Source organism: Tetranychus urticae, chromosome 1 (assembly GCF_039701765.1).
Source record: "Tetranychus urticae isolate SD_2017Ah chromosome 1, NJAU_TeUrti_SD_1.0, whole genome shotgun sequence".
Lineage (NCBI taxonomy): Eukaryota > Metazoa > Arthropoda > Arachnida > Trombidiformes > Tetranychidae > Tetranychus > Tetranychus urticae.
The window spans coordinates 13,472,181-13,488,708 of NC_142958.1; the positions used below are offsets into that span (position 1 = coordinate 13,472,181).

At 32.1% G+C, this 16,528-nt stretch overlaps 7 protein-coding genes across 12 annotated transcripts; 5 read left to right on the forward strand and 2 right to left on the reverse strand.

Moving 5' to 3' along the window:
• The first annotated feature begins 123 nt into the window (after nucleotides 1-123).
• On the forward strand, nucleotides 124-2,249 carry LOC107361176 (fatty acid-binding protein). 2 transcript variants are annotated; one of them, XM_015927927.3, is made up of 5 exons: nucleotides 124-307; nucleotides 710-885; nucleotides 1,231-1,329; nucleotides 1,786-1,877; nucleotides 1,997-2,249. In XM_015927927.3, the coding sequence occupies exons 1-4, from the start codon at nucleotides 238-240 to the stop codon at nucleotides 1,840-1,842; spliced, it is 402 nt and encodes a 133-aa protein (XP_015783413.1). In that variant the 5' UTR covers nucleotides 124-237; the 3' UTR covers nucleotides 1,843-1,877; nucleotides 1,997-2,249. The 2 variants fall into 2 exon arrangements, with proteins under 2 accessions (XP_015783413.1, XP_015783412.1); XM_015927926.3 differs by having other exon boundaries at nucleotides 1,786-2,249.
• An 859-nt stretch (nucleotides 2,250-3,108) lies between these two features.
• On the forward strand, nucleotides 3,109-4,797 carry LOC107361175 (testis-expressed protein 264). Its single transcript, XM_015927925.3, has 2 exons — nucleotides 3,109-4,159; nucleotides 4,237-4,797. The coding sequence occupies exons 1-2, from the start codon at nucleotides 3,692-3,694 to the stop codon at nucleotides 4,567-4,569; spliced, it is 801 nt and encodes a 266-aa protein (XP_015783411.2). The 5' UTR covers nucleotides 3,109-3,691; the 3' UTR covers nucleotides 4,570-4,797.
• Nucleotides 4,798-6,386: 1,589 nt separating this feature from the next.
• Nucleotides 6,387-9,620, forward strand: LOC107361202 (bifunctional purine biosynthesis protein ATIC). Of its 5 annotated transcripts, none has more exons than XM_015927967.3 (7): nucleotides 6,387-6,581; nucleotides 7,171-7,209; nucleotides 7,303-7,741; nucleotides 7,810-8,443; nucleotides 8,606-8,740; nucleotides 8,820-9,155; nucleotides 9,217-9,620. In XM_015927967.3, exons 1-7 carry the CDS (start codon nucleotides 6,572-6,574, stop codon nucleotides 9,430-9,432), a joined length of 1,809 nt encoding a protein of 602 aa, XP_015783453.2. In that variant the 5' UTR covers nucleotides 6,387-6,571; the 3' UTR covers nucleotides 9,433-9,620. The 5 variants fall into 5 exon arrangements, with proteins under 5 accessions (XP_015783453.2, XP_015783456.2, XP_015783454.2 ...); XM_015927970.3 differs by having other exon boundaries at nucleotides 6,425-6,551; XM_015927968.3 differs by having other exon boundaries at nucleotides 6,458-6,564.
• An 803-nt stretch (nucleotides 9,621-10,423) lies between these two features.
• On the forward strand, nucleotides 10,424-12,628 carry LOC107361204 (pleckstrin homology domain-containing family F member 2). Its single transcript, XM_015927971.3, has 7 exons — nucleotides 10,424-10,683; nucleotides 10,800-10,864; nucleotides 10,937-11,159; nucleotides 11,361-11,489; nucleotides 11,558-11,664; nucleotides 11,737-12,114; nucleotides 12,294-12,628. The coding sequence occupies exons 1-7, from the start codon at nucleotides 10,668-10,670 to the stop codon at nucleotides 12,348-12,350; spliced, it is 975 nt and encodes a 324-aa protein (XP_015783457.1). The 5' UTR covers nucleotides 10,424-10,667; the 3' UTR covers nucleotides 12,351-12,628.
• A 192-nt stretch (nucleotides 12,629-12,820) lies between these two features.
• LOC107361206 (uncharacterized) lies at nucleotides 12,821-13,875 on the reverse strand. Its single transcript, XM_015927974.2, has 3 exons — nucleotides 13,762-13,875; nucleotides 13,453-13,617; nucleotides 12,821-13,362 (listed from the first exon to the last, which is right to left on the reverse strand). Exons 2-3 carry the CDS (start codon nucleotides 13,615-13,617, stop codon nucleotides 13,126-13,128), a joined length of 402 nt encoding a protein of 133 aa, XP_015783460.2. The 5' UTR covers nucleotides 13,762-13,875; the 3' UTR covers nucleotides 12,821-13,125.
• On the forward strand, nucleotides 13,873-15,188 carry LOC107361205 (mediator of RNA polymerase II transcription subunit 7). Its single transcript, XM_015927973.3, has one exon. The coding sequence runs from the start codon at nucleotides 14,294-14,296 to the stop codon at nucleotides 15,047-15,049; it is 756 nt and encodes a 251-aa protein (XP_015783459.1). The 5' UTR covers nucleotides 13,873-14,293; the 3' UTR covers nucleotides 15,050-15,188.
• Nucleotides 15,116-16,310, reverse strand: LOC149094621 (uncharacterized). The gene is made up of 3 exons (XM_015927976.3): nucleotides 16,145-16,310; nucleotides 15,870-16,037; nucleotides 15,116-15,780 (listed from the first exon to the last, which is right to left on the reverse strand). Exons 2-3 carry the CDS (start codon nucleotides 16,035-16,037, stop codon nucleotides 15,544-15,546), a joined length of 405 nt encoding a protein of 134 aa, XP_015783462.2. The 5' UTR covers nucleotides 16,145-16,310; the 3' UTR covers nucleotides 15,116-15,543.
• Nucleotides 16,311-16,528: the final 218 nt, after the last annotated feature.

The following is a 16,528-nucleotide window of genomic DNA, read 5'->3' on the forward strand; positions in this document are numbered from 1 at the left end:
CTTCTTTCGTCATCCCAATCATCATCTTCTCTCTCTTTTTCCCCTTTTCTCTCCCTTCAACTCCTCTGTAATTTCGAGGCAAGTTTTCTCAATAAATAAATTGAAGTCTTTTTATCCATGCTCTGAAATAGACTTGTTGCAAAGTATTACTGTTGTTCTGTTCGTTTATGAATTGCTTCTTCATAACTGTTCACCGATTATTTCATTAATTTTCATTGAAAAACTGTTCATTTAACAATGGCTGAATTTGCTGGTGAATACACTTTTGTCTCAAGTGAAAATTTTGACGAATTTCTAAAAGCTTTAGGTAAGCAAATGAAGCTTTTTTTATACCCATTTTGTCTCTTTTTTTATCCTTTCTTTATCTATTGTTTTCCTGTCTGCATGTTTAACTGCTATTAAATTTTTACGCCAAGCAATGGTGAAAAATTAATTTAATACATATTTAATTTAGTTTATTTGATATGATCTAATGATCGCTTGTGTTATATAATGGTGTTAGTTACCATGTTACATGTATACTTTACATTCTTGTTCCATGCCTTTCCTTTGCAGTCTTCTTATTACCGATTACCTCTCCATATTGTTTAATACCCAAACAATTTTTGATGATGTGGTTGCACTCATTAGTCAATTTACCTATTTGTTTAAACTCTTGCAATATTTCTGTCACTATTTATGCTCATCATTTTGCTTCATTATTTCTCAGGTGTCAATTTTCTTCTTCGCAAAACTGTTGGGGCCTTGAAGCCCACGTTTATAATCAAAGCTGAAGAAGATGGAAGTATTGTCTTCAAATCGGTATCAACATTCAAAACTACCGAGACTAAATTCAAATTTGACGAAGAATTTGAAGAAAAGCGTATGGACGGCGTAACCTGCAAGGTAGGTTGATTAATATTTATCTTTGCTTCCTTTCATTCCATATTTAGGGGTAACAAAAGTACCATCTAAAATTATAATGCCGATACCTTATAATGAAATATTTGCTTAATTTGATCCGATGGTTTCCGTTCAAATTACACAACTATTTCCCATCTTCCATGTAAGGTTAATATTGCATTGATTGATTGAATGTTAGTTAATTTGCACCCCGAATAATCCTTGAAGATTTCATGTTGCTTCTATCCTCTTATAACTTCAACTCAAAATTTTTGTTTCCCTTTTTTAAACCCCATTTCATTTCCAACATTATGTTAATATTTGCTTTTAATCTCTTATTTTCAACAGAGCGTTGTCAGTCAGGATGGCAACAAGCTAATCCAAAAGCAGCAAAGCGACCCTCCGGCAGAAATTACTCGTGAATTCAACGGAGATGAGATGAAAATTGTAAGTATAGCGCATAAGCAATACTTATCGCCTTTACATGAATAGAGAATGAGAAGAAAGCCATTTTAGGGATCAACCATCAGGAACAAGTTCAGTTTTCACTGTTGCGTTGTACAATGTTCCAATATGGCTAAGGAGCAGTTATTGAGAGATTCAGATTCAATTGTACATTTTTCATGTTTTTATAAGATGTATCTCAATAATGTTAGGCATCTGGTTGGTCTCAACCTAAAAGATAACTCTTGCAAATTAGATTTTTACAGTTCATGCTACTTAATTTATGACATCAATTATCCAAAATCTTTTAAGAGCTATGATTGACGTACAACTAAATCAACAGTCTGTCCTTATCTAACTAACTAACCATGCCTATCCTTTTATTGTTTCAATCTAAATTTATTTTAAATCTGTCGAGTTTTTCAATTTTCTAATTATCATCCGTTTCTTTTTTTTCAGACTTGCAAATGCGGTGAAGTTGTTGCCACTCGAATCTACAAGAAAGCCAACAAATGATTTTATCGAGAATTACATTGAAGAAACTTGAGGCCGTATGCATAACTCAATCTATCAATCTTTTCTTTCTTTCTTTCTTTCTTTCTTTCCGTCTTCTCTTTCTTTCTCTATTTCTTTTGTCTGACTCTTTCTCTTTGTTCAAATGACTATCCAGAAACGAAACAAATGAATTAATCTGTCGATTTCACGATCCTGCTGGAGTAATTTATTGCCAGTTTTAAGACATTATCTAATTATAATACCTGAATACGCACACCTCACATCTTCCCTTTAAAGTTTCTTGAATGAACATTCCCCTGAAATATGCTTAAGTGCTAATTAAAAGCTCAGTCTATGTGTGGCCAAATTTTTCGCCGTTCTGTTAACTAAACTTACCAATCCATTAAAATGACGGACTTCAAAACAAATATGAAATTAATATTTGATTCTCAGCCTATCCCTCCTCATCGTGATGTAAATTAAGCAATCTAACGTGGTTAATATTTTCATTATTCAATTCGGTAAAATTATTTTCACAAGTGTAGGAACAAAATAGTCAATAAATTAAATTTAGAGGAGGTTTTCATGCCAATGCCAATGCATATTCTGGAAAAATACTTATGTATGCAATGTGAGTACTTTAGTAGATAATTAGCAAAGCAAATAATTACTTTAGACTTGAAAATGAAAAATTGATTCTTGAAGATCAGGGATCAAGATTGTGATTATTTCATTTTCGCTTTCTCTTATCTAAAATAATAAGAGATTCATAGCTTTGAACAAAATAAGGTTATTGGTAAAATGGGCCAACTAAAATGCTTATCAGAAAATCGTCTTGTCCAGCTACAGTCAGTAATAAATGGAGCATTTTGCGCAGATCAAAATTAAGCAGGACGCGAATCTCATCAAATGCCGAACGATCAAAAGTTAAGCGACCTAACAGTTATAATATGCGATCGGATTGCTCTGAAGAGCATTGCTCTCGTTAGTCAATAGAAGCAATCAAGAAATATAAATGTACAACATTTCAGCATTCTATCATGTTGTGTTCGCGAGATATCATCGAAAAACGTTTTAACTTTAGAGCGACATTATTCCCGAACGGAACCTTAAGGAGCTTTTGATGAGGCCTATCATAGTATTTGATGTCCTCTTTTAACTAATTAAGTTCATTTTCAAATTGAAGAGTGTCGTTTTCCGTGTTACTTTAATATTGTATTGAATAATATAATTCTTAAACCAATGAATTTGATCGATAGTATCGATATTTGTCTTTTGCTTACATCAAAACATCAAAATAAGCTTCGAAAACAGTTTATTTATTCTTTTGTTAACCGTGATTTTGCTAGTCTTAATATTGTCTAATTATAACTTTAATTAGATATTATTGTAATAAAGATTATGATAAATTGTTAAAAGTTCAACTATTGCTGGTCATCAAGTGTTTTGTATACCAAATCATTAAATTATGCGTTATTCTAAGCTGTCATTTAATTTTTTCTTTCTCCATTTTTTTACTTAATTTTTACTCTTATTTTGTGATTTCAAGTTCCTCTTTATTACCTTACACTCTTCCATTCCAAGTCAAAATTGCAACTGTGATTCATCTCTGTAAACGGTAGCCAACCGTTGACTCTTTAATAATATTCAATTCATGATTGATAGTCATGTTGATCTGATTTACCAATATAAAGACCATACATTAAGTCTTCAATATTGTCATACAAATCAATTTTATTAATACTAACTTTGGATCTTGATCCTTGGATAGACCTTATCATTCCCTCTCTTTTATGGCAGACTTGACATTTGGATATATCTGGGCATTTATTCTTCCATATTGGTATTCATCAAACAATATCAAACAATCATGTTAATCGAGCTATCTATAATTTTTTTATCAATCGCCTTAGCTGTCACCATTTTTCTAGCTCTTTGTTACTTCGGTCTTTTTGAGACAATTTCTGTCAAAACTGGTGAAAGTCCATATGATTTTGGTGGAAAAAAATTTATTTACAAAGTGTACAACGCTAACTCTGCCAGTATTGGATCTAATTTCACTAGATTAACTACATTACTGTACCCGTTTAAAGATGCAACTCTAGTTCCCGTTCTTATTACTCAGCCTATTGGATCCAAGTCTACCAAATCCTTGTTGGGTGTTTTATTTGAGCATAATAATGATAAAGTGGAAAAGATGTTGCTTTCAATAGACTACAAGATAATGACTCTTCCAAAAGTCAATCATGTTGTTTCTGCCACATTCACAAACAAAGGTTCAATATCAGTAGCTATTGCTTTAAAACGAGTTTATCCAGTGATCACCGAGTACATCAAGGTATTTCATAACTACCTTAAGTTGTTTTTCAGCTGGATAAATACTAATATTTCTTTCTTTTTCTCTTAAATACCTAGGAAAACAAGCTTTGTGCTTATCCATCGATAGAAATTTACAAAGGAGACGTAATTTATTTTCTATCTCCATTGTCCAAACAGCAAGATTTCTTCATGAACGAAGTATCATCTGAAAGTTCAAGTGATGACGGTGACAGTGATGGTGAACAAGTTTGTGATGACCAATATTCCAGAGATCCTGAAGATTCCGATGATGATAATGAAGTGCCAAGCACAGCTTCAAGTGTTGCAAGTTCATCTTCATTTGAACAGCTCATAGCAGATGATGTATCAACAACGACCAAAAATGTGCTATTACAATTTCAAACCACAAATCAGTACATTCTCGTGTGATATTTTTGTTGAATTTTCATTTTTTTCTTCTCTCAGTTATAACTATTGACTGTTGTTGCAATAACTAAAGAAACAAACACAAATACAGCGACGGAACGATAATTGTCAACTATCAATTGAAACTTACATTGTATTATCTAGTAATTTCGTTCTTTAATCGCAATCTTTCTTTTTGTTTATAATTTCTTCGCCTTTTAAAGGTCAATTACATTGATTTTGGTACATCCATGCGACTTATTTCTCATTGACTCATAAAATTTGCATGTGGATTTGGTTCTGAGGTAATGGTAAAGTTTATCGTGAATTTCGAAGACTATTGAATCCAAACAGCCTAAAAAACTTTCGATCAAACCGTTGACGAAAGCAATTTTTAAAGAGGCTAATGAAGACTCGACCATTCCAAGTATCAGAAAATTTAGAATTTCCAAGAAATCTCAAGATTTATAGAGGATAAATCATATTCACAACACACACGGTATCAAATGAAGCTGTCGTTACTATAATTGATGGTGCTGTCGTAAATTATTGAGTTCGAAAAATGCTAATTAAAACTTGATCCTTATGTTGAAATCTTCTCATAATCTTCAATTAATAAGTTAGCCATTTCAACACAATTTAGGGAAAATACTCAATTTTGAAAAACAAAAGACAACGATAGAGTTACTAACTTATGTAAACATAATAATCTATGAGCAAACTAAGACTGGCATATGAGTAAATGTTACTAAACGGTTTAATTTTTATCGAATTATCATAAGAAACAAACGGTTTCAGCATTATTCAAATGCTTCGTTCCCGCAGTATTTTTACATCTCTAGTTTGCTTAAAATAAATTAAGCAATTTTTCGCAAAATAACTTAATAACGTTCCTTATTTTAGTTGTCGCTGAGTTTTGGATTGGGTTTAATCATAAAAGATGATACTATCTTAACATATTGTGATGATAGAAAAAATAGTAAATTCATGTTAGATGGATGCGTTGATTCGCGTCGGGTGGAGACGACGTAACCAGAATGTACACCTTGATTTTGGCCAAACCTAGGCTGGTCGATTCAATGTTACTCGAGGGATAATAAAAACAATACTAGGACATCTAACCAAACCGAATCAACTAAGATACAGACTAGGATGTAGAGGAGAGCAAATATTTTTAATTATTAATTGTAAACCATATAAAGGTTTTTCTGCTAAGAGGGTGATTCCCAAATACTTAGCTATACCTTGGCTATGATCATTCTGTAGTCCTGGTGGAGCTATAGTTACTATCTGTAGATGTCGAAGACCTGGTTTCAATCAAAATCTATCGAGGACGCTAATTTTTCCTTATTTTATTTCGCAAACGTATTTATTCAACATTCCCATGGAAATTTTTGATTCAATCAATAGGTGTTTTCTTGTAAGCTTTTATTTCTTTGTTTATCAAATCTTCAAATCTATCATTAACTATTCATTATACCTAGCAAGTCTAATCAATTAGTTGATCACTGATCAGTGATCAACTAAAAACTCTTCAACTGTTTTATCCCCATCACAATTTATCTGATCAGTAAACAATTTTTGAGATAGACTATCATTTTGATCATTAGTAATCAACTATACATCAAAAGCATCTTACATCTATTAACCATTCAATTGCTCTTCTTGGCTTACGAGACTATTGAAAACAGAATTGTAAAATAGCAGAAAATGCTCACAATAATCAGCTAAATAAACGTAAACAAACAATTCCCCATAAAATTTGTATCTCAGCTGAACTTCAATGCCATAATTCAAGTCTATTAATAAATGAAGGTTTTTTTGCCATTCAACCAAGCCGTTGATTGTTGGCTGACACAAAAATCGTTTTAGCCAATCTTAAGCTTATCATATGTAATAATAAACAATGTGCTTTATTTATTACACTTTTTTGTGCACCGGTTCAATTTTATATTTCTTATTTAATTTACCAGTTATTTAATAAATTGTGACATTTAATTTACTATGTACTAATGAATCGTAATTAATGATTAATGGTTTCAACTTAAAGTTCTAGTTAGAAGTGACCATAACAAGAAGATATCCATGAGAGATAAAAAGAGCTACATTTTCATTGTTGATCTATCAATTACTTTGATGATCACCGATCATCCATTTGATAGTAAAACCAAGGACTCGTTACATTATTTTATTTCATCAACATCTATGGGCAATCTATCCAATCAATATTTTCAATCACAATCCAGATAAAATAAGTTTGAACGTAATCAAATCTCAATAATGAAAATGTAGTTTACCAACAGAGTAAACAGGTTAGACTTATCTTTGATTCTGAGATTGAAGATTACACTAATTGTTATCAAAAAGAGAAGAGAAATGATCATAGAGATAATATCTGTTAAGTTTGATGAATTTATTATCATAATTGGTGAGATCTTAAACAGTCACAGTTGATCATAAGGCGAAAAAAGAGGTACAAAAATCTGTTTACTATTCGTAATAGAACTAAAAACTTGACTCTCTTGACAAAAACAGATTTCTTTTCTGTAGCATTTTAACCTCACTTCAATTAATCCATTAGTTATTAATTACAATTCATTTTTCTCACCTACTAATCCAACTTAGACATTAAGAAATTAACAATGTCCATCAAAGGAGAACTGGGTAAGTAATTGTTTCATTCAAGATAATTTTGTTTTTAAATCTCTCTTCTCTAACCGATTTTATCTGACTTATGTTTCAATCTCTCCTACACAGCTGTCATCTCTGTCTGGGATAAACGAGGTTTAGTTGAATTTGCTCGAAGATTGGCGCAAAGTGGTTTAAATTTGGTGGCCAGTGGAGGTTCAGCCAAAACATTACGGGACAATGGACTGACATTGAAAGATGTATCTGAAATAACCGGAGCTCCTGAAATGCTTGGAGGACGAGTTAAGACTTTACATCCAGCTATCCATGGAGGAATATTGGCTCGTAAAATTGACTCTGACCAGCGTGACATGAAAAATCGTGGATACCAATTCATAGGTGTTGTTGTTTGTAATTTGTATCCATTCGTACAAACTATTAGCTCACCTAATGTAACCATTGCCGATGCCGTTGAACAAGTTGATATTGGTGGAGTAACTCTTTTACGGGCTGGAGCCAAAAACCATGATAGAGTAGCAGTTATTTGTGATCCTAACGATTATGATTTGTACGTATTCTCATTTGTCTTAATCTCAATCGTTTAACATGAAATTTGGCTTTATCTTTTGATTTTAGGGTTGCTTCAGAGATTGAACGAAATGGTGTTGTTTCCAAGGAGGTTCGACAAATGCTTGCTGTTAAGGCTTTTAATCATACCGCACAGTATGATTTAGCTATATCTAACTATTTCAGGTCTCAATATTGTTCCGGAGTTTCACAATTATCTCTTCGATATGGTATGAATCCTCATCAAAAACCAGCTCAACTGTATACTATGGAAGCAAAATTACCATTGAGAGTAGTCAATGGAAGTCCTGGTTTCATTAACCTATGTGATGCTCTTAATGCATGGCAATTAGTTCGAGATCTTAAAAAAGCGCTAAATATGCCAGCAGCCACTTCATTCAAGCACGTATCTCCAGCTGGAGCAGCTGTCGGTGTTCCCCTATCAGGAGCTCAATTGAAACTTTGTTGTGTTGAAGATATGGCCAAAGATCTTACTCCTTTGGCTACTGCTTATGCTCGAGCTCGTGGTGCTGATCGAATGTCTTCTTTCGGTGATTTTGTTGCACTTTCAGATGTTTGTGATGTACCCACAGCAAAGATAATATCGCGGGAGGTTTCTGATGGTATTATAGCACCAGGTTATCAAGAAGAAGCTTTAAACATTCTGAAGAAAAAGAAAGGAGGATCTTATTGTGTTCTTGAGGTATTTTAATAAGTTATTGCTAACAACTATACGTTGATAGATTTTCTTTCTTTATCAATTTAATTTATCAAGATTGATCTTGACTTTGACAATCCTAACGAAGTGGTTTGAATAGTACTTATTTTTATCAATGTGAATATCGTTTATTCGTTATCTTATCAGATTGATCCTAACTATGAGCCATCTGATATTGAATCAAGGACACTTTTTGGTTTAACTTTGGAACAGAAACGAAATGATGCAATTATTGATGAAAAATTATTCAATGTCGATAGAATCATTTCTCAAAATAAAAATGTAAGTACTTTTATTATTCAAAGTTGCTAATGGAAGAAGAAACGAATTTTTATCTTACAAATTTGCTCTTTATTATTAGTTACCCAAAGAAGCTGTACGTGATTTGGTTGTAGCGACGATCGCTTTAAAATACACGCAATCTAATTCTGTTTGTTACGCTAAAGATGGTCAAATTATTGGCATTGGAGCTGGTCAACAATCGCGAATTCATTGTACAAGACTAGCTGGTGATAAAGCTAACAATTGGTGGATGAGGCAGCATCCTTCTCTCTCTGAAATGGTCTTCAAGAAGTCAATCAAGAGAGCCGAACAATCAAATTACACTGATGTTTATGTTAATCGACAAGTCGGTCTTGAAATGGACTTGCAAAAATGGAAGGAAGCCTTTGAAGTAGCACCACCTTTGTTAACTGAGGTAAAATATTTGATTTCAAACTTAATTATCTTCATAACTAATCAATTTTTTCAATCCTTAGGAAAAGGCCAACGAATGGATCAAGGAAATGAAAGGAGTCGCACTGAGTTCAGATGCATTTTTCCCTTTCCGAGACAATATTGACCGAGCTGCCATGTCTGGAGTGTCTTATGTTGCTAGCCCTGGGGGATCAACAAATGACCAATGCGTTATTGAGGCATGCAATGACCATAATATGGTTCTTGTCCACACTGGCTTAAGATTGTTCCACCACTAAAGCAAGTTGCAACAAAAACTAAGATGAAACGAGCTTGGATCTAATCAAATTCCATGAAGTTTTTGTATTGCTACATTTAATGATTTTTTGTTTTCTAAAATGTTTAAAGCCAGGTCAGCTTTTTATCAAGGTATAAATCATTTTTGTATAACTTTATTATCATTTAAAATGAAAAACCTTACTGAAAACTCTCTTTGAATGCTCATCACTAATTTAAAAGCTATCCGTTATCATGAGACCATTGAAGGAATTGAGGAAATTGAAGTAAGATTTGACAATCCAAATGTGTGAATAGACTTCGGAAGGGTTTGATTGGTCCAAAAACAAAATATTGCTGATCGGGTAAATGTTAACCATTTTGAATTCAAATTCTGGATCAACGTTGCTTCAATTAGCAAATGCTACTCTAATTAAGTCACACGAGGGCTATACGTGCAATATCAAAGCTGTGAGTTTGATTATCATTTAATTAAACCTTTGCTTGGTAACTGTTACATAATGCAATATAATACTGAGCACTGTCCAGCGATAATAAACAACCTTTGAAATAAACTTGAAATCAGGTAAAATATACCTTATATTGAGTTCAATTGCACAAGAAACCAAAATAGGAATTTTATTTGAGTTAAAAATTTATCAAAAATAACCGTTGAATATTGTCAACCTAATTAAATAATTAGATTGTAAGCAATTCTAGTTAATTCAAAATCTGACTCACAGCGTGATGAATTATTCATCATTAGCAACATTTTTTTTACTCGTCAATGTTTTCTGATCAAATTTGCTTGAAGGGGTTCAATTTGGTAACGATATTGATGACGATTGCTGTGGTGATGATGAACATAGAAACATCTGAAATTGATTTAAACAAAAAAACACCTACCTACAAGCTAGTACATCAGGTAATTTCATTGATTTGTCACCATCTCTTTATCATTACGTCAAATCATCAGCGGTGTTATTATTTCTTATTCATTTTGTATACAAGCTCTCCATTTGTCACAACCGTGAAACTCAACGATTCCAATAACATTCCAATATTATCCATTCTATACCAATAAAGGTTTATACTTCTTGTCACACCCTTGTTTATTTTTTACATTATTTTATTTTCATTTCAAAGTTAATTATTTTTATTGTGAAATATTTCATCAGTTTGGATTTCAAGCCTGATCTTTTGGCATCTTTTTAGATAACTTTCACTCATCTTAACTGTGTCTCACTACTCTTAACCAATGGTTGATCACCTAGGTGATTTGTCATCTTTATTATCTTTATTGTTTACTGTTTTCATCTTTATTTTCAAATTGTTTATTCCTTAACTATTGACTTACCTTTATCTCGTTCTTTCTTCACTTTCATTCTAGTCGGCAGTGATATTAATTCAAGAAGGATAGCTCACATTGAAAGCTGTTTTGGTATCAGCGGTACGGTAAGTCTGCATTTTATTAGGCCTTCCATTGTTTTTTTTTGTTGCTAATCGATTGCTGTATTAATTATTTAGCCTCTATCTATACCTGGGCGTGTATTGGTTGGTGAAGGTATATTAACCAAAATATGTCGGAAAAAGCCAAAGGCTAGACAGTTCTTTCTCTTCAACGATATTCTTGTCTATGGTGATATTATAATCAAGAAGAAAAAATATGTCCGTCAACACATCATTTTGCTTGAAGAAGTAACTTTAGATGATATTCCTGAAAGAAATGATTCTGAGGATACAGAAGATGGTATGTTCAATCTCAATTTATGAACTTTGCTACATGGGTTTATCATTTGTGTTTTGAACTTTTGTCTCATTCACATTCAATTTCAATACATTTATCAATCTAATTCATCAGTGTTTATCAATAACTTTAGCATTTAACAGGCTTTTTCACCTTTGGTTTTACTGATTATTTTACATACTCCTCTTTTTTTCATTTTCATAGGGCGACTTAAACACGGCTGGCAGATTAAAACACCCAATAAATCCTTTACAGTTTATGCTGCTAACAAAACAGAAAAACAAGAGTGGATCAATCATATAGACAAATGTGTCAATGATTTATTGAAGCGAAGTGAGTTTCATTTAACCGATCCAAAAATAGTAAAAAAATAACTTATAATAATATCTTATCATCTTCAGCTGGAAAGAAACCCGCAAATATTCATGCAGCAGTTTGGGTTCCTGATACAGAAACTGATGTTTGTATGCACTGTAGAGCCAACTATTTCAATTTCATTAATCGACGGGTAATTCTTATTATTGAAATTTTAACTATTATCGTTCATCTTCATTAATATATGTTTCATTTCTTTCACTAGCACCACTGTCGCTATTGTGGCCTAGTAATTTGTGGAGACTGCTCAAAAAATAAATTTTTGATTCCAGCTCAATCATCTAAACCTGTGCGAGTCTGTGATTCTTGTCATAATATTTTAGCTAAGCAACGATTAGGTTTAAATTCAGTTCGAGAAACAATGACTGCACCAATCAAAATTAGAGAACCACTTCCATCTACTTCTGTAGAGGCATCATCGTCATCAACACCATCATTCAATGCTGATGAAATTAAAAGCAAAGCTATTATACAAAGAAATACTCTGGTTCGCATGGATTCATTCTCATCTGATGAAGAATCCAATGAAGATCTGTCAGAAGATCCATTGACTAAATTTGATGATTACCTGGAAGACGAGAAGGTTAGTTTTATCCTTTTTCAAACATATTAGCATACAATACGATAATTTCATCCTAAGCCTGAATGTTTTACATGAAAATATGTATGGTGCGAGTGTGACTGGAGCACTTCTATCTAAAATCATGATAGTTTATCAAACGAATATCATTATTTAATACTGAAATGTTTTATCTTTGACAGCCAACTTTCTACAATGATGCGGACGAAAAGGAAAACAAAAGACTGGATAACTCTTAGGAAATCTAGCAATGGGTACTTTTATTTATGGCTCGATAAGGCAATAAAAATGAAAATTTGGCGGATATTGATCCAATCAGTGATAAGCTATCATTTATTAAATGCATGTATGGAATAAATTTAGCTAATTTAAATTTAATTTCTCTAATTGATTGTAATACTTCATTCTTAATTACTTACTATTATTGAAAATTGCTCAAACCATGTATGATTAAGCTGAATAATCAAATAGCTTAAAGGCCTGTAACTGTGAATAAAATAACTTTTCGATTAAATTATATAATGAGCTGTTAGGAAAAATTGTTATTACACCATGAAATACACATTTAATAAAACCTTTTTTATCTCAAAAACAGAACATAACATTTCTATCGTGAGACTATTATCGAATGTTCCTTTCATAGAGCAATCAAAGTTATCATTTTCGCAATTGTACACGGTTTTGGAGAAAATGAAAATAGAACTTGATATTTAACCAAGATTTTAGTCATTTTAATCATAACACATTTTCATAAATAGTGTAGAAATGTTGCCTTAGTCAGTTTTGGGCAGATAAATTGGGTGATGGCGCAAAAAAATTTTACAGAATGATGAACAGGATAAAGTAGATGCCTGTTAGAAAAGGTAAACATATCGCTAGTGTTTAACCAAACATTTGTAATTTAGTAGACTTTGAAGTCTAGCCTAGTTATTGGTGGAAAATGTGAACACAAATTTGGAATATTCTGATATCCGTCACAATTTGAGAATACAGGTCTTGATTAATTGAAAATGCTCATTGGTATTCACTAAGAAAACTTTTCTCTAATGCAAAATTATAATCAGACATTGATGGAGCAGTGAGGAACATGTCGATCTTTTCAATCGTCTGAAAATATGGTTCAAGTTCAATACTAAATTTATGGGCAGGGAGATTTGTATTACAAACGAAGGGTACTTTGTCTAAAGGTGTTAAATGTTGATCATAATTTTGTTTGACAGCATTAGTTGATGCTGCGTCACCATTGACACTCTGAAAGAGAAAAAAAAGAGAATTAATAGAAAGATTTTAATAATGGTTGGTCTAAAGATGTTTGTAAAAAGAAAGATGACATCAACATACCAATTCAGAGAAATCAATGTAAGGATATAACGAGGTTACTGGAGGATTTGCTTGATTTGGGACAACAACAAAATCTTCATCTGAGGCTGTTGGTTCCTGTTTACTTGAGGATCCAGAAGATGATTTCTTGCTTCTTCCAAAAACATTTCCAAATAAATCTAGCATCTAATTAGATTCCGAAAATTTAATAAATATCATTAAAAAATATTGGAAATTGAATAAAATGTATTTTTTGGAATACAATTGAATAAAATTGAATACAATTTTGGAAAGCTTCACTGCTGACTTCACAGAAAAAAATTAGCTTACCTTGAGTAGATTTATTTAAATGGATGAGTTTACAACTAAAATCACAAAATTAAAATTAAGTAGAGTTCAAAATCAAAATATGATTCAATCACTATATTCTTTATACAAGTGAAAGATAAAATTATGTTTTGATTCCAGTTGTTTACCTATTTAAAGCTCACTTAGCTTAGAGTTTAATTCAAAACTATCGACTATCGAAAACATTCGATTGATCGATTGTGTGAATATTCTTGAATTGTCAAGCAAGAAAAAGAAAGAAATCTTTTATTCAATTTTATATTATTAAATTTAATTATATGTTTTATTCTACTTTTGTGTCAATTTGCTTCTGATTATCACCATTTTATCTGTTACTATCCACTGCAATCCACAATTGTTATTTAATTATTTATCCTAGTTTTGTTGGTGTATTTTCATTATTATCATTTTTACAATCATGTAGCTTCTTTTTGTTTTGACTTGTAAGCCTCAAGATTTAGCTGTTTAATTTATTTACCGTTTCTTCTTTCATTCATCTGAGAGAATTAAAATTATGACAAGTCCTAGAGCTTCCTCGAGGTCGCCAATTTTATCTGCTGGTAAACTGGGATCAACTGCAAACATATCATCAACTTATCCTCTTCCACCGGCTAACCTAATCGAGCTATATTCAGAAGAAAATGTTGCTAAAGGACGCAATCCAGATCCACCCAAACCTATCGTTGATGGTAGTTACAATATGTTTGGTGTTCTAATTAACAATGATGATGCTATCATCAGACCTCTCGAGACCCGTGGAATCAAACGTCTTTATCCAAGAGAATATGACCACAAAAGGGAATTAAAGAAGATGAATTCTTCCATCCTTGTGAATTTCCTCGATCTTCTAGATGTAATCATAAAGTGTCCAGATACTAATAAGCGAGAAGAAAAATGCTCTGATATTGCCATGTTATTTCTTCAAATGCATCATCTTATCAATGAATTGAGGCCCTACCAAGCAAGAGAAACATTGAGAGTTACTCTTCAGCACCAGAGGAGACAACGTATTGAGATAATTAATCGACTTAACAGACAGATCGACAAAGTTGTTGAGATGATAGTCAACTCCACCTCAAATATTCCTGACCTGCCCGATTTAAAAGCTGCTCTCGGACAGTTGCTTTATTTCAATAAATCAGCTAACCAGAATGGAAAAGATACTAGTAAAGAAGCTAATGTGAAAGACTTATCGGACCCAAGTACCAATCAAATAGATGAATTTGACTCATTGATGTGTGATATCGTCGATCAAATTCCACAAGTATAAGATAGATTGATCATGCAAAATTATTTGTAATGTATTTAAAAGAAATAATGAAAATGAATGACGAGATCAAATAAATAAAAGAGATATTTCTTGCATGAAAAACAGATCAGAAAGTCGCAATTAATACATTTTTGATTTACATTTTTGGTTTGTCAGTTCATTGATTTCTACAGAGATTTTTGTAACTTTGATTCACTCGCTTTCAAAGAGAAACAGAAGGACTCAAAGTCTATCAAAAGAGAGTCAACAATGGAAATGGATAATTTTGAATAATGACGCAAAAATTACATGAGATAGACATTCAACGAAATGCGATATGGATTACGCAGCTGAAAATAAAATATGGTATTGTTCATAACAAGCGTATAAACCAGCTTCTGATATGATTCAGCTTAGTATATGATTGTATATCAACACATACTTGACAGACATTCGATATGTGATTTTAAGCCTGGAGTTCGTCGACATGAGCTTTAGTGTCCACGGTTTAATGTCTACTGATATTCGCTCAGAAAACTTTTCTCTAATGCAAAATTATAATCAGACATTGATGGAGCCGTGAGGAACATGTCGATCTTTTCAATCGTCTGAAAATATGGTTCAAGTTCAATACTAAATTTATGGGCAGGAAGATTTGTATTACAAACAAAGGGTACTTTGTCTAAAGGTGTTAAATGTTGATCATAATTTTGTTTGACAGCATTAGTTGATGATGCGTCACCATTGACACTCTGAAAGAGAAAACAAGAGAATTAATAAAAAGGTTTTAATAATGGTTGGTTTAAAGATGTTTGTAAAAAGAAAGATGACATCAACATACCAATTCAGAGAAATCAATGTAAGGATATAACGAGGTTACTGGAGGATTTGCTTGATTTGGGACAACAACAAAATCTTCATCTGAGGCTGTTGGTTCCTGTTTACTTGAGGTTTGTCCAGAAGATGATTTCTTGCTTCTTCCAAAAACATTTCCAAATAAATCAAGCATCTAATTAGATTCACAAAAATATCAACATAAAATATAGAACAATAAAATGATTAAATAAAATGTCAGAGTTATTAAACAAAACACTTGTTGCGAAAAAAAGAACTTACTTTGAATGAATATCGACTGAGATATTAATCAATCCTCAAAGTGCACTAAGTGACAGTTAATAAATGCAATTAGTTAAAGCCAATTGAAATTTGACATTTCTTTGTCAAGTGAAATATCAATATGTTTTATACCTGATTCTGTCAGCCTGAATCAGAAATTTTCTTGTTTAAATGTTTCTCTCTTCCCAAAATGACGTCGATGGATCGTTAAAAGTCGATCTATCGGAAATGTACGCAAATAACTTTTTCTGATTTTATTTTTAAATAAAATACATAAATTTTCACGATAAAAATGCAAATTATAATCAATTTCCTAAGACTCAATAAACAAAGAAAATATACCTAGAGAGTTGATTCATGAATATTTTCTGAATCAATGAGTGA